The sequence below is a fragment of the Mobula hypostoma genome, chromosome 10 (assembly GCF_963921235.1).
Source record: "Mobula hypostoma chromosome 10, sMobHyp1.1, whole genome shotgun sequence".
In the NCBI taxonomy this organism is placed as follows: domain Eukaryota; kingdom Metazoa; phylum Chordata; class Chondrichthyes; order Myliobatiformes; family Myliobatidae; genus Mobula; species Mobula hypostoma.
The window spans coordinates 45,651,368-45,668,570 of record NC_086106.1 but is presented as its reverse complement, the minus strand read 5'-3'; the positions used below and the strand labels follow the sequence as shown (position 1 = coordinate 45,668,570).

Below are 17,203 nucleotides of genomic sequence, written 5' to 3'. Positions count from 1 at the left end.
GGAAAGTGTATGGTTATGCACTTTGGCAGAAGAAATAAACGGGCAGACTATTATTTAAATGGGGAGAGAATTCAAAGTTCTGAGATGCAATGGGACTTGGGAGTCCTCGTACAGGATACCCTTAAAGTTAACCTCCCGGTTGAGTCGGTTGTGAAGAAGGCGAATGCAATGTTGGCATTTATTTCTAGAGGAATAGAGTATAGGAGCAGGGATGTGATGTTGAGGCTCTATAAGGTGCTGGTGAGACCTCACTTGGAGTACTGTGGGCAGTTTTAACATAGAAACATAGAAAATAGGTGCAGGAGTAGGCCATTCGGCCCTTCGAGCCTGCACCGCCATTCAGTATGATCATGGCTGATCATCCAACTCAGAACCCCGCCCCAGCCTTCCCTCCATACCGCCTGATCCCTTTAGCCACAAGGGCCATATCTAACTCCCTCTTAAATATAGCCAATGAACTGGCCTCAACTGTTTCCTGTGGCAGAGAATTCCACAGATTCACCACTCTCTGTGTGAAGAAGTTTTTCCTAATCTCGGTCCTAAAAGGCTTCCCCTTTATCCTCAAACTGTGACCCCTCGTTCTGGACTTTCCCAACATCGGGAACATTCTTCCTGCATCTAGCCTGTCCAATCCCTTTAGGATTTTATACGTTTCAATCAGATCCCCCCTCAATCTTCTAAATTCCAACGAGTATAAGCCTAGTTCATCCAGTCTTTCATCATATGAAAGTCCTGCCATCCCAGGAATCAATCTGGTGAACCTTCTTTGTACTCCCTCTATGGCAAAGATGTCTTTCCTCAGATTAGGGGACCAAAACTGCACACAATACTCCAGGTGTGGTCTCACCAAGGCCTTGTACAACTGCAGTAGTACCTCCCTGCTCCTGTACTCGAATCCTCTCGCTATAAATGCCAGCATACCGTTCGCCTTTTTCACCGCCTGCTGTACCTGCATGCCCACTTTCAATGACTGGTGTATAATGACACCCAGGTCTCATTGCACCTCCCCTTTTCCTAATCGGCCACCATTCAGATAATAATCTGTTTTCCTGTTTTTGCCACCAAAGTGGATAACTTCACATTTATCCACATTAAATTGCATCTGCCATGAATTTGCCCACTCACCTAACTTATCCAAGTCACCCTGCATCCTCTTAGCATCCTCCTCACAGTTAACACTGCCACCCAGCTTCGTGTCATCCGCAAACTTGGAGATGCTGCATTTAATTCCCTCATCCAAGTCATTAATATACATTGTAAACAACTGGGGTCCCAGCACTGAGCCTTGCGGTACCCCACTAGTCACTGCCTGCCATTCTGAAAAGGTCCCGTTTATTCCCACTCTTTGCTTCCTGTCTGCCAACCAATTCCCTATCCACATCAATACCTTACCCCCAATACCGTGTGCTTTAAGTTTGCACACTAATCTCCTGTGTGGGACCTGGTCAAAAGCCTTTTGAAAATCCAAATATACCACATCCACTGGTTCTCCCCTATCCACTCTACTAGTTACATCCTCAAAAAATTCTGAGATTCGTCAGACATGATTTTCCTTTCACAAATTCATGCTGACTTTGTCCGATGATTTCACTGCTTTCCAAATGTGCTGTTATCACATCTTTGATAACTGACTCTAGCAGTTTCCCCACCACCGATGTTAAGCTAACCGGTCTATAATTCCCTGGTTTCTCTCTCCCTCCTTTTTTAAAAAGTGGGGTTACATTAGCCACCCTCCAATCCTCAGGAACTAGTCCAGAATCTAAAGAGTTTTGAAAAATTATCACTAATGCATCCACTATTTCTTGGGCTACTTCCTTAAAGCACTCTGGGATGCAGACCATCTGGCCCTGGGGATTTATCTGCCTTTAATCCCTTCAATTTATCTAACACCACGTCCCTGCTAACATGGATTTCCCTCAGTTCCTCCATCTCACTGGACCCTCTGTCCCCTACTATTTCTGGAAGATTATTTATGTCCTCCTTAGTGAAGACAGAACCAAAGTAATTATTCAATTGGTCTGCCATGTCCTTGCTCCCCATAATCAATTCACCTGTTTCTGTCTGTAGGGGACCTACATTTGTCTTAACCAATCTTTTTCTTTTCACATATCTATAAAAGCTTTTACAGTCAGTTGTTATGTTCCCTGCCAGTTTTCTCTCATAATCTTTTGGTCTCCTTATTTAAGAAAGGATGTGCTGACGTTGGAGAGGGTACAGAGAAGATTCACTAGAATGATTCCGGGAATGAGAGGGTTAACATATGAGGAACGTTTGTCCGCTCTTGGACTGTATTCCTTGGAGTTTCGAAGAATGAGGGGAGACCTTATAGAAACATTTCGAATGTTGAAGGCATGGACAGAGTGGATGTGGCAAGGTTGTTTCCCATGATGGGGGAGTCTAGTATGAGAGGGCATGATTTAATGATTGAAGGGCACCCATTCAGAACAGAAATGCGAAGAAATTTTTTTAGCCAGAGGGTGGTGAATCTATGGAATTTGTTGCCACGGGCAGCAGTGGGGGCCAAGTCATTAGGTGTATTTAAGGCAGAGATTGATAGGTATCTGAGTAGCCAGGGCATCAAAGGTTATGGTGAAAAGGCAGGGGAGTGGGACTAAATGGGAGAATGGATCAGCTCATGATAAAATGGCGGAGCAGACTCGATGGGCCGAATGGCCGACTTCTGCTCCTTTGTCTTATGGTCTTATGGTCTTATAAGCTGAAAGGAAATGTACAACCTTTTTTTTATAAAAGGAGAGAGTGCTTTAAAAGCAGGGAGGTGGCAGAAGCAGGGGCAACAGCAATGTTTACTTGAACAGGCAGGGAATAGAGGGATATAGACCAGCTCCAAGCAGGTGGGATCTGTTTAATTTGGCATCATGTTCATTATGAACATTGTGGGTCCTGTGTTGTATTGTTCTTTGTTTTATCTTAAGGGAGATAAGATCTTTATATATTGGCCACACGTTATTTGTGGATGGTTCTTTATGGGATTGTATCCATGTCGTATTGCCCACCTATGTGTTGTGACTGTCAACGAAAGTCACTGGAGAGACATGTAGCAGGTAGTATAAAAGTATTTATTCAGTACACACAAGCTGACAGTATTTGGAGTCACTCTGGAGAGAGGCTCCCTGATTCAACATTACATGACATTTTTAGATGCTAAAGATTAAAGGTAACAGCAGGACAATTCTATATTTACAATGTATTCATAATGCTTCAGTTGAGTTACATATGATTTTCAAACACCTAGGTCTTCACACCTACACTCCAGACACCCTAAATTGAATGTTAATCACCGCTGTCTCTGAGCTGCCTTCATGCATATGCAGACAGTTCAGGTCAATGGGGTGTATCCTGGTTTGCAGTCGACCACAGTCCGCAGCTCCAAGATGACCATGGTTCTGAGCTGCATTTTAAATTCAATCTACAATCCACATTCAGATCTGGTCTGGTTGCTGTTGAAGTTAATATTTTCTATACTCCATAACTCCAGAACACACCTTAACACTCTGGTTGAAGTGCTTAAAGTTTATATGTTGATCCATTTACTACTGGAGTAATAAAGTACTGACCTGCTCAGAGTATTGTAAATATAGATACCTAAACAGTTTTGTGGCCCACCTACTTCTTACATTATATGTTAATGTTCTGCATGATGGAATTGGTAGCTTTGTGGCCAAGTTTGTGGATAATACAAACTTAGGAGGAGGGGCAGGTAGTTGAGGAAGCAGGAAGTCTGCAAAATGACTTGAAAAGATTGGGAGAATGGGCAAATAAGTGGAAGATGGAATATAGTGTAGAGAAGTGTATGGTCATGTACTCCGGTGGATTGATTAAAGGCAGAGACTTATCTAAATGGGGATTGAATTCAGAAATTGGAGTTGCAAAGGGTCTTGGGAGACCTATTGCAGGATTTTCCAAAGGTTAACTTGTAGGTTGAGTTCATTGTAAGGAAGGCACATGCAATGCTGAAATTCATTTTGAGAAGATTAAGTTATAAAAGCAGGTTACTTGGGGTGCTGAGGCTTTATTTGAGTTCAAACCATATTTGGAGTATCGTGAGTAGTTTCGTACCCCATATCTATAACACAATGTGCTGCCATTGGATAGGAAACAGAGGAGGTTTACAAGAATGAAAAGGTTAAGGGTATGAGGAGCATTTGATGCCTCTGGGCATGTGCTTGCTAGAGATTAGAAGTGAAGGGGTATCTCATTGGAACCTACCAAATATTGAATGGCCTAGATAGGGTGGAAGAGGAGAGTATGTTTCCAATAATAAGAGAATCGAGGACCAGTGGGCACAGCCTCCCAAAAGAAGCATGTCCCTTTAGAACAGGAATGAGAAGGAATTTCTTCAGGTAGAAGCTGGTGAATATGTGGAGTTCATTACCAAAGATGGCTGTGGAGACCAAGTAATTTAAGGCAGAGGTTGTTGGGATGCTTGATTAGTGAGGGCATCAAAGATTATGGGAAGAAGGCAGGAAAATGTGTTTGAGAGTGATTGAATAGCAGAGCAGACTCAATGGCCGAATGGCCTAATTCTGCTCCAGTCATGGTCTACTTGCTTGTTTCTTCCCCATTCCTACTTGATGGTTTAGCTATAGGGAAACCAGCAGATGTGCCCGTAACCTAATGGGGATTTTGTACTCTGATTCCCTGACCCTCCCACATCTTATTTTACAAATCAACTTCCCCCCCATTGGAAAATGTAACTCTTGGGAAACGCTCCATCTTGATAGTGAAAGTAAGTGGTGGAAGATGTGTGAGGGGAATGTTAGAAGGTAAGAAGGAATATGTGGAAGGAGAATACATAGGCATGTATCTTCTCCTTCAGTGGAAACAAATTTTTATTTCTGTGCTACACATTCTATCCAGTTCTACATTGATTTACCATTAAATGAAACAATTCCAGCTCTAGTCAGAAGTCCAGAAAACACCATTAACAGTGGAATATTTTGCCAATGCCCAGATGGGCTGTTACACACTTACCAGCCTAATACCCAAACATTACTGTAAATTCAGCAGGGTACATAAACACAGTAATGTAGTAATTAGTGTAACACTTTACAGTGCTAATGATCAGGGATAGGAGTTTAATTCCTGCCACTGTCTTTAAGGAGTTTGTATGCTCTGCCTGGGACTGTATGGGAATCTTCGGATGCTCTAATATCCTTCCACATGCCGAAGACGTACCAGTTCGGACTAGTAAACTGTGGGCATGTTATGTTGGTGCCAAAGTTTGGTGATTCTTGCAGGCTGCCCCCCAGCACATATACATACTTTTTTGGTCATTGATGCAAATGACGTATTTCATTGTCTGTTTCCAGCTTCCCACTGGCTCGTGTGAGGAAACTATTGAGACTGTAGCAGGTTAATTTCCTTCACCCCCATGCTCTTTCAGTTTTGGGCTAGAGTGGGACATGCCAAAAATATCATTTTCTGATGCAGATGATGGAAAAAAATGCAAACTTTGTTTTGTGGTGGCTTCCTTGTAGTTGAAACTCTTTTTGCATATCAGAAATATTAATATCTAATTGATTGCATCATAATTCATTCGTTGAGTGCAAAATAACCAGAGCAAATCACTAAACCAGTGGCAAGAGACATGCAGCTCTCAAATTATCAACCTACTTAACCTTATACACATAGCAAATGAGAGTTCATATCTGATAATGAATGTCATATTTCAAGTATTGCAGAATAGCCACCTGTCAATATCAGCAACTACTCACACTAAATGTAAACTACTCTAATAGCAGCTGAAAATCTGCTGGTGCATAGCATTACACTGGAAAAGTATATCACCAAAATGTCTTTAAGAAATTGTTATTCTAGCCTCTTTTATCAAGAAGTTTCCTGCCAGAGTGAGCAGTTGCTTTAACCTGAGTAAGGTGTGTGTTTCCACACTCTATGGCAGATGTGACCATTACATTTTGAGCTTAAAGTAAAGAATGCAGAAGAAGTATTCTTGATCTTAGCTTAATAGTGAGAGAATATGAAGTATGAAGTACTTAAGGGAAACAAGAAGACTTTTTCTGCCAATTATTAAAGTACTACTTGCAAGAAAAGCTAGTTGCTGCAATCTTTCTTGCATAGGGTGGAAAATATGATTCATTCCACATGGCAGCCTACTGTATTGATTTCTATCTCTAAAAAGTCTACTGCCATTCTGCACAGAGACAGGGCAGAGAGTGAGAGGTGACCCTGAGCTCCAAAATGGAAATATCTGAGATCATCAGAGATTACCGACTGGTGGTGCTTTCTCTGCTCCAGTGGCGACTTCGCAGAAGGAAGCTACCTGTGCGTGACAACTGCTCGCGAAATTCATTTGTGACAAAGTAATAGATGATTGGATCCAAACAGGCATTCATGCTTGCCAAACACAACGACAATGAGTGCAGAATCACGATATTCATCCTCATCGAACAATCTGTGATGAAGTTCATCTTTCTGAGCTGGTTGAGCGGGAAGAGTATGTGATAGGGAGCAAAGCAAACCAGGAACACCACTGCACACATCAGTAGTAATTTTAAAGCCTTCTTTCCACCTTGGTTATTGGGCAGCGTTGACTTCACCCTTAGAGACTCTGTAGTTTTCCAAGTGCAGACAACGATGATGATTAGAGGCCCTAAAAATCCCAGTAATTCTGCTGCTGTAAGCATGAATATGGAAGATCCCAGCATGACCTGCTTCGTGGGAAGATCCACAAAACAGAGTGAGCTGTTGAACGATTCGGTGGTCCGCATGATGGGGAATGGTAGGCACATCACAATGACAATTACCCAACCAGTAATACTGATGGCCACATCGTACCTACGTTTCCAGGTGCTGTACTTAAAAGGACTGATTAAGAAAACACAGCGCTGAACGCTGATGCAAACTAAAAATAAGATGCTGGCATACATGTTGACAAACTTTAGATAAAAGCAGAATAAGCACATAAATTTTCCAAAAGGCCAGCTGCGAGTTATGTAGTAGAAGACCCTCAAGGGCAAGGTCAACATATGTGCCAGGTCGGCTATGGCCAGGTTCATCATGAATATTATTGCCTTCTTCTCCCTCCTGATGTTCCCATTTAAGACCCACAAGGCCACACTGTTACCCAAGATCCCAGGAATGACAATTATTCCATAAAAAAATGCATAAAGAAACAGCTCGTTCTTCCAGTTTTCTTCTCCGCAGGGAGAGGTCGTGTTCGCTGACATCTTTGCTGTTTGTCAATTCTTCCGTCTTCAACAAAAATGCCTTATCAACTGCTGGAAAAAAAAAGGTTAAAATATAATCAGTCTGATAAACATCATTGACACAATATGACTGCATGTCAATTACCTACTAGAGTGATGCCTTCTATATGTAGCCCTCATGAATGTTTCCTTAGTCTTCCTCAGCTCCTGTTCCAAGATATTTCCATTCTTTGAATGTGTCCCAAGTATCTCATTTGTACCTTATGAATGCAGGGAAGATGACTAATAGGATCCACAACTGGCTTGATAGTGGAAAGTGGTGTGTGGTGATGAGTGGTCTGCCCTGGGGGTCACTGCTGGTCGATTGTTGTTTGGACAAGTATGCACAAGTACTGATTCGTGAGTTTGCAGCTGACACTAACTCGGTGGGAAAGTGGACAGCGAAGAAGGTTATCAAAACACTACAGGGGAATCTTGATTATCTAAGTGTGCTGAGGAATGCCAAATGGAATTTAATTCAGCTAAGTATGATGTGTTACACTTGGGAATGCTAATTCCATGTGTGGCTTTCACAGTCAATGATGGGGCCCTGGGGATTGCTGTAGAACAGAGGGACCTTGCTGTACCCAAAGTGGAATCACATGTACACAGGGTGGTGACCAAGAATTCTGACATGCTGTCCTTCATCAGTCAAGACACTGAGTATAAAAGTTGGAGGGTAATGGTTCAGATGTTCAGGATGCTGCTGAGGTTCAATTTTTGTCACCTTACTTGTAGAAAATATGTTATGAAACAAGAAAGAGCACAGATTTACAAGGATGTTCCTGAGACTTATGGACTGATTTGTAGGGAGAGATTAGGCAGGCTAGGACTTTATTCTTTCAAGTGTATGAGACAGAGGTATAATCTTATTGAGGTGTGTAAAATCACAAGGAGCATAGATAGAGTAAGCACACTCAGTCTTTTTCCTGTGAGAGGGGTAGTCAAGAACTAAAGGTTATATGTGTGAGGTGAGAGGGGAGAGATTCAACCAGAGCCTGAGGATTTTTTTTTAAGACAAAGGTTGGTGTATGCAGTATGTACAATGAGCTGCCAGAGATGGGTTGGTTCAGATACAATAACAACTCTGTAAGGATATGGACAAGTACATGGAAAGGTTTATGATATTATGGGGCAAACACTGGCGAATGGGCCTAGCTTGGATGGGATCCAAGGAGATCCTGTTTCAAAGGGAGCAGTTGGAGGGGTGGGGGGGAAGCTTTAGAAATTGTTGGGTGGGAGGGAGGGAGAATGCAGTAAAGTGCTGCTGATGCCAAAATAATGTCATTTCCGTGGTGACAGCTGAGATTGTGGTATAGCAACACTAATGCGGAGGGCATCCAAATCCCAGTATGCACACAAGTCTATTGTTCACAGAGATGAGTTTGGGGTAGAACATGCTGGAGACGTTCAAGCGATAAAAGATTTACTGAGAATCGTATGTCTCATTTCTCATTGTCATGGGCAGCACAGCACAGAAATGGACTGTGATTTTAGGACAGGTTTGAAATGGTGAGGTTGAGATGAAGACTAAACTGTAAGGGATTGGGAGCAGAAGAAAGATGTTGTAGCATTGAGCAGAGACATGGATATGACCAAACCAACTAGGGATTGAAATTGTAACTTTTAGTAGCCATAACTTGAATACGCATACTGAAAGGAAGTGAATGCATGAGCAGGCTTGCTCATGTTGGAATATTAGCAGGATTTCTATGATGAGGCATTAGGAGAATGCTGGCTTTAGTGTCCCTGGTGAAATTATCTCCAAATAACTCACAGGTGCATTTGATCCCCTCAGCTCACATGGGTGGACCCAATGTCTGGATGAGATGCCAATTAATAATGGAACACAATTTCAATTTGTTTTAGTCTGGATGTTACATAGTGAATAGTTCTTGTCCTGGTGAACCTGGCAAGTCAAATGGGAGCGTGGGAGGGGGGTCCGTAATGAACTACTGGGAAGTGCAGCAAGTGGAATTTCAGTGAGTTCCAGTAAGCGCAGGGTCTGGGGTTCTGGTGCTTGCTAAGGTTGTAACGGCAAACAATATCTACTGAGTCAGATGGCAAACCATCCGGATTTCTGCAGTATTGTGTCACGGATTATTGGCGTTGTACAGAATAGATTATACAGTACAGAAACAGGCCCTTCAGCCCATTATGTCCAGGCTGACAATCATGCCCTTTCTATACTAACTCCATCACTTGCATTAGTTATATACCCTGCCCTGTTGACTCAAGTACCTGTCCAAATGCTTCTTAAAAGCATCACCATTTCTGCGTCCACCACCTTCTTTGGCATTTCTTTTCCAGATGCCAACAACTATTTCTGTAAAAATGTTACCTGTCAGATCCCCTTTAAACCTTTTTCCCTCTCACAACCCTATACTCTCTATTTTAAGATTACCCTACCATGCAAAACAAACTTCAGTTGCCTACCCCATCTCTACTTCTCATAATATGATATTTACATCTTCACCATATCACCCTCCTTTGCTCTAGGAAAAACAGACAGCGTATTCAGTCTCTGCTTATGACTCAAGTCACCCAGTCCAGGTAGCATGTTCTGCCCTGACTTAACTTCCTAAAATGCCTCACTTTCCATTTCTCCAAGTTATATTTTTACTGTCATTCCTCTTCCCACTTCACCAATGTTATAATCTAAGGTAATCTTCTTCACTGTCTACTCGACCACCAATTTCAGTATAGTTTGCAAAACTTACAAACTACATTTCATCCAGTTATTTTTATCTGACAAACAACCGTGGACCCAGCGCTCATTCCAGCGGTACACAATGGTCATCGGCCTCCAGACTGAGAAATCAAACCTCCACTACCACTAAGTCATTTTTGTATGTCATCGTCTAGCTCACCTGGGAACCTCCATATCTGATCACCTCTAACATTAGTGTTCTTCTTTTCTTTGAGCCAGTCTTCAGTATTCCTCATCAATCAGGGATCCCTAATACCGATTTATCCTTCCCCTTCCCTCTGACAGGCACCACGGTCAGCACGACCCTATTACAGCTCGTAGCATGAAAATTCGGGGTTCAATTGCAGTGTTCTCCATAAGGAGTTTGTACACCCTCCCACAATCCAAAGACGTACTGGGTAGTGTAATTGGTCATTGTAAATTGTCCCATGATTAGGTTAGGGTTTAATCAGATCAGGGTTGTTGGAGCTTGCCAGCAATGCTTCCTCTGATCTGCAAAGACCACTGTGCATAAAAATCTTGCACTGTGCAATTTTTTGCCCAGTGACAACAACATGTGCACACTGAATAATTTTTTCAATAAAACGGTATAAATAAGACGATTCTAAAACCTGAAAGTTAATCATTGCAAATGCCACGTTGTCAACACAGTATGCATCAGAAACCGGAAAAGGAAATGTGGTTTAGTATGATGGTGAAGTATGCTTAACATGCCAATGAGGTAGAGGGTGACAACCATAAATTTTGGTTCTGAACCCCCTGCATTTCACTTTTGAAAGCATCCAGCTTGTCAGGTATCCTGTTACCTGCAAATCTCATCTCCCAATGAACGTATCAGAGTTCCTGTGTAATGCCATCAACAATTAGAACCTTACCTTGATGACCAGTCCTCTTTTATTTTCCATAACCACGTTGAAGCTAATGGAATCATAGTCACTGGTCCTAAAGTGCTGCCCACTGACACTTCAGTCACTTGTCCAACCTTATTTTCTAAGAGGATGACGAGTGTATCTCCCTTTCTATTTGGATCTTCAGAAGCATGTTACTTCTGAAAACTTCCCTGGACACACCAAACAAACTCTGTCTCATGTAATTCCTTGTCACTAATGCAGTCCTCATCAATATTCCAATCACTGTTCTGACCCTATTTACCAAAATTTATCTTTGATTTCTATACATAGTTTCTCCACATATTTCTACTGACAATTTGGGAGCCAATGGTTTAATGGCAGTTTTCCAAGTTCCACCCTCACCCCCTTTCTGGAGCTTTCCTCTGGATACTCTAAGTACCTGCTTTTGTGTTCTCCCTAATCAATGATACAGATTTCCCTCCTCTCTTACTTCAACCTCTGGTACCCCACACCACTGAGCTGCCAGTCCTGCCTATCTGCTCAGTTTTATGATTACAAGAGTAATGTATTGTTGGAATTAATGGTATGTTTTTAATCATTTCTCACTCAATAAAATTTGTTGTTTTAAACACAAGCTAGCCAATACCATGCTGAAGTACCAAGTAAGATAATCAAATATTTCAGGATGAACATATATGTGGATTAGAAGGAAGTGAGTGTCCACTAATTAATCAGATAAAGTGAGCAGTGTCTTTAAAGGATGTGCTTTAAGAGCCAACAGTATTTGGGACTACAGCATAAACTGGCGTTAAGTATTTGTGTCCAGGGAATTACAGAGACGTCAATGAAATATTTGCAAATAGGCATAAGATATTTGATGCAGATGATTGCAAAGCTTTATAACTGGAAAGCAAAGATAGAAACTTAATACATAGCATCAACTTGGGTAATGTTGATGGTGAAAGAGGAGCTTAGGAGGAGACAACGGTGCCTAACGACAACTCCTTTGCCTGTATCTTTGGAAACAGCTTTACTTCTATCTTTAATATCTCTTTTTTTCCCCTTTCATGGCTCTTTTGAAGACCCTGACCTGGAGTTACACACTGACTATGGTTCTTTGCAGGAATGGGACCCCCTCTCCGGGTCTCACAACTGGCCGTCATTTGCAAGTGCTACACCTGTCCCTACACCTCCTCTCTTGCCACCATTCAGGGCCCCAAACAGTCCTTCCAAGTGAGGCAACACTTCACTTGTGAGTCTGTTGGGGTCATCTATTGCATCCAGTGGTCCGGGTGCGGCCTCCTCTACATCGGTGAAACCCGACGCAGACTGGGGGACCGCTTTGTCGAGCACCTCCGCTCCGTCCGCCAAAACAGACAGGATCTCCCAGTAGACACCCACTTCAACCCTGCTTCCCACTCCCATTCAGATATGTCCATACATGGCCTCCTCTACTGCCATGATGAGGCTCAACTCAGGTTGGAGGAGCAACACCTCATATACCGTCTAGGTAGTCTCCAGCCCCTTGGTATGAACATAGAATTCTCCAACTTCCGGTAATTCCCTCCCCCTCCCTTCCCCTATCCCTATTTCACTCTGCCCCCTCCCTCAGCTGCCTATCACCTCCCTCATGGTTCCGCCTCCTTCTACTACCCATTGTGTTTTCCCCTATTCTTTCTTCACCTTTCCTGCCTATCACATCCCTGCTTCCTCTCCCCCACCCCTTTATCTTTCCCCTTACTGGTTTTTCACCTGGAACCTACCAGCCTTCTCCTTCCTACCCTCCCCCCACCTTCTTTACAGGGCCTCTGCCCCTTCCTTCTACAGACCTGACGAAGGGTTCCGGCCCGAAACGTCGACCGATCTTTTCCACGGATGCTGCCTGACCTGCTGAGTTCCTCCAGCATGTTGTGAGTGTTGCTTTGACCCCAGCATCTGCAGATTATTTTGTGTGGCTGTCATTCAATGCGCCAAGGACACGGCCTAGAAGATTACCTTGCCTTCAGGGTTTTGGGATTTTGTGGTTCTGGGGGTGGGTGCCTCTGCAGGAATCGGTGTTTCGTGGGAGACGGAAAATCAAAAGCAGCAAACTGGCTGGTGGCTGTGTACCCAGCGACCCGAGTTCTTTGGGCACAGAGCTCAGAAAAAGCGACACAACGGACTTCTAACGTCATAAATCAGCGAGTTGTTTGTTATGTCTCCCTTCTCGCTGTAAAATGGAGACACCCCTTTTTCCCTTATCAGGGAGAGAGAGAGCCTGTGGTATGTCAAATTATCGGGTGATCAAGTGGTCTTTTGGGTACTGCAAGTCTGTGTGTTTATTGATGCTTTGCTGTACGCTTGAGTGCTCGTTGGGGGCTACTGATGCTTTTTTTGCTGGTGGGGAGGGGGGATTGTTGCTTTGCTGCTGCTTACGCGAGGGAGGGGGAGCTGGTGGGGTGGAGGTTTGAGGTTCTAGCATTTGACTGTCATTCATTCTTTGGGGGCACTCCTCTGTTTTCAAGAAAAGTTGTGAAGAAAAAGTATTTCAGGATACATATTGTATACATTACTCTGGCATTAAATGTACCTTTAAAACCTTTGAATGATTCACACAATGCTGAGCTGCAATGAGCAAAACAGACTATTTATCAGCGCTCCTGAAAATGCAACTCGATTCTGTGCACAGACACCCATTGAAAAGTCTAAGCTCTTACAACCTGAAAATTGTTCAGTTATATCCTGGCAACAAAAAGTAGGACAACTCCAAACTAGTTAATCACTACTCAACTAGTTTACTCTCAGTCATGAGCCAAAGATTTGCAGTGTTGTTGACAAGCTGCACTTACGAATAATCTGCTTTCACAGGAACCTGAGCTCAGCACAGCCTTGTTTCTTGGAGAAAGGAATTGAATTCCAGGGGCACATTGACCCCAACACTTACTGTGGCTTTGTTTCTCTCCCCTTCTTTCTCTTTTATGGATTAAAACTTACTTGACGTTCACAATTTCTCAGCTCTGGCAAAAGATCATCACGCTTAAGTATAACTATTTCTCTTCAGATGCTGCCTGAGCTGTTAAGTCATTTTCTGCTTTATTTTGGATATCTATAATCTGTAGTTTATCTGTCAACTGGATAGTGTGTTTTTGAATTAAGTCCAGAACTACACACTGAAACTACACAGTTAAATGAAGCAGCCTAGAAAGCAAGCTATGTATTGAAACCACGTGACATAGAAACTGGATGTTTCTAATAAAATGTGAACATGCAGTATTACATTTAAAAACATTTAATTACTGCTACTCTTTACTGCAGCAGATTGATAAAATAAATAATAATGCGTATTATACCTCTTGGTGTGGTCTATCTCAGAGTTTTGGCCCTAATTATAAAGAGCAATAGGGGCAATGAGTGGATAGAATTTTGAGGTCAGCAGCACAGAGGTCTAGCTGAATTTAGCTTCAGTGTGTCATTGCGGTCTCTTATTTCAGTTGAGTAGGAAGGGGACAAAGTAGGAGAGTGGAGCATAGTATTTATATTTCTCTTCTAAATCTTCTGACAAAATATATCACTTCATATTTCTCAGCATTAACTTTCACCTCCATATATATTATACACATATATATAGTCCAACTACCGTTTGTATATTGCATAACTATCACGCTTCAAAGTTTTATGTCAGTTGTAGCTATAGAAATTGTGCTCTACTCCCAAGTCGGAATGATGAATATGTAAAAAGAAACACTGCTTCTAGTGTTAGCCCTGTGATAACCATGGAATCAGATTCAAATCAACTTCTAACTTGCAGTATAGGCCCATGGAATGTGAATCACAGCAACCTTATTTGAAAATGTTACCATGTCTTGAGACTGTCCAGAACAATAGGTTTAATACTAATTCTAAATATCACTCCCTTGGGTAGTTGATGTGGGCTTAAAGAGAATTCGATATCACTGACACTGGACATTCCCATCAGTAACAATCCAGGCCAGGGAAGAGTCCATACATCATGAGTAAAAGGAAGACCACAATGCAATTTGCAAGCTCAGAGAATCAGCCATGATGCAACATTAAAGAATAACACTTAACAACAGGTACTCCTGTTTGAGTACTGTTGGGGGGGACAGCTTACCCGGGGGAAGCGACAGTGGCCCTGCCTCCGGCACAGAGTCTGGCCCTGTAGCTCAGAAGGGTAGGGCAAGGAAGAGGAGGGCAGTTGTGATAGGGGACTCGATAGTAAGGGGGTCAGATAGGCGATTCTGTGGACGCAGTCCAGAGACTCGGATGGTAGTTTGCCTCCCTGGTGCCAGGGTCCGGGATATTTCTGATCGTGTCCAAGATATCCTGAAGTGGGAGGGTGAAGAGCCAGAGGTCCTGGTACATATAGGTACCAATGACATAGGTAGGAAAAGGGATGAGGTCCTGAAAGAAGAATATAGGGAGCTAGGAAGGGAGTTGAGAAAAAGGACCGCAAAGGTAGTAATCTCGGGATTACTGCCTGTGCCACGCGACAGTGAGAGTAGGAATGCGATGAGGTGGAGGATAAATGCGTGGCTGAGGGATTGGAGCAGGGGGCAGGGATTCAAGTTTTTGGATCATTGGGACCTCTTTTGGCGTAGGTGTGACCTGTACAAAAAGGACGGGTTACACTTAAATCCTAGGGGGACCAATATCCTGGCAGGGAGATTAGCGGGGGCTACTGAGGTGACTTTAAACTAGAATGGTTGGGGGGTGGGAATCAAATTAAAGCGGCTAGGTGTGAGGAGGTTAGTTCACAACAGAGGGATGGGAACCAGTGCAGAGAGACAGAGGAGTGTAAAGTGAGCGTAGAAGCAAAAAGTACAAAGGGGAAAAGTAAAAGTGGCAGGCCGACAAATCCAGGGCAAGCATTAAAAAGGGCTAAGAGAGTTGTAAAAGAGCGCCTGAAGGCTTTATGTGTCAATGCAAGGAGCATTCGTAATAAGGTGGATGAATTGAAAGTGCAGATTGTTATTAATGATTATGATATAGTTGGGATCACAGAGACATGGCTCCAGGGTGACCAGGGATGGGAGCTCAACGTTCAGGGATATTCAATATTCAGGAGGGATAGACACGAAGGAAGGGGAGGTGGGGTGGCGTTGCTGGTTAAAAAAGAGATTAACGCAATAGAAAGGAAGGACATAAGCCGGGAAGATGTGGAATCGATATGGGTAGAGCTGCGTAACACTAAGGGGCAGAAGACGCTGCTGGGAGTTGTGTACAGGCCACCTAACAGTAGTAGTGAGGTCGGAGATGGTATTAAACAGGAAATTAGAAATGTGTGCAATAAAGGAACAGCAGTTATAATGGGTGACTTCAATCTACATGTAGACTGGGTGAACCAAATTGGTAAAGGTGCTGAGGAAGAGGATTTCTTGGAATATATGCGGGATGGTTTTTTGAACCAACATGTCGAGGAACCGACTAGAGAGCAGGCTATTCTGGACTGGGTTTTGAGCAATGAGGAAGGGTTAATTAGCGATCTTGTCGTGAGAGGCCCCTTGGGTAAGAGTGACCATAATATGGTGGAATTCTTCATTAACATGGAGAGTGACGTAGTTAATTCAGAAACAAAGGTTCTGAACTTAAAGAGGGGTAACTTTGAAGGTATGAGACATGAATTAGCTAAGATAGACTGGCAAATGACACTTCAAGGATTGACGGTGGATATGCAATGGCAGGCATTTAAAGGTTGCATGGATGAACTACAACAATTGTTCATCCCAGTTTGGCAAAAGAATAAATCAAGGAAGGTAGTGCACCCGTGGCTGACAAGAGAAATTAGGGATAGTATCAATTCCAAAGAAGTAGCATACAAATTAGCCAGAGAAAGTGGCTCACCTGAGGACTGGGAGAAATTCAGAGTTCAGCAGAGGAGGACAAAGGGCTTAATTAGGAAGGGGAAAAAAGATTATGAGAGAAAACTGGCAGAGAACATAAAAACGGACTGTAAAAGCTTTTATAGATATGTAAAAAGGAAAAGACTGATAAAGACAAATGTAGGTCCCCTGCAAACAGAAACAGGTGAATTGATTATGGGGAGCAAGGACATGGCAGACCAATTGAATAATTACTTTGGTTCTGTCTTCACTAAGGAGGACATAAATAATCTTCCAGAAATAGTAAGGGACAGAGGGTCCAGTGAGATGGAGGAACTGAGCGAAATACATGTTAGTAGGGAAGTGGTGTTAGGTAAATTGAAGGGATTGAAGGCAGATAAATCCCCAGGGCCAGATGGTCTGCATCCCAGAGTGCTTAAGGAAGTGGCCCAAGAAATAGTGGATGCATTAGTGATAATTTTTCAAAACTCGTTAGATTCTGGACTAGTTCCTGAGGATTGGAGGGTGGCTAATGTAACCCCACTTTTTAAAAAAGGAGGGAGAGAGAAACCGGGGAATTATAGGCCGGTTAGCCTA

At 42.9% G+C, this 17,203-nt stretch overlaps 1 protein-coding gene and 1 long non-coding RNA gene across 5 annotated transcripts in view; one reads left to right on the top strand and one right to left on the bottom strand.

Annotated features, from left to right (window-relative positions):
- Positions 1 to 17,203, top strand: part of LOC134352883 (uncharacterized) — a 47,077-nt gene that overhangs the window by 8,454 nt on the left and 21,420 nt on the right. The gene's annotated exons all lie outside the window — the stretch shown is intronic.
- LOC134352881 (probable G-protein coupled receptor 174) overlaps positions 3,040 to 17,203 on the bottom strand; it is a 78,118-nt gene continuing 63,954 nt past the window's right edge. For 3 of the 4 annotated variants that reach the window (XM_063060445.1, XM_063060446.1, XM_063060447.1), the window contains one exon: positions 3,040 to 7,259. In XM_063060445.1, coding sequence (XP_062916515.1) covers positions 6,246 to 7,208 — 963 coding nt within the window. In that variant the 5' untranslated portion in view covers positions 7,209 to 7,259 and the 3' untranslated portion in view covers positions 3,040 to 6,245. The remainder of the gene's footprint in view (positions 7,260 to 17,203) is intronic. The other variant, XM_063060444.1, reaches the window with a different exon arrangement.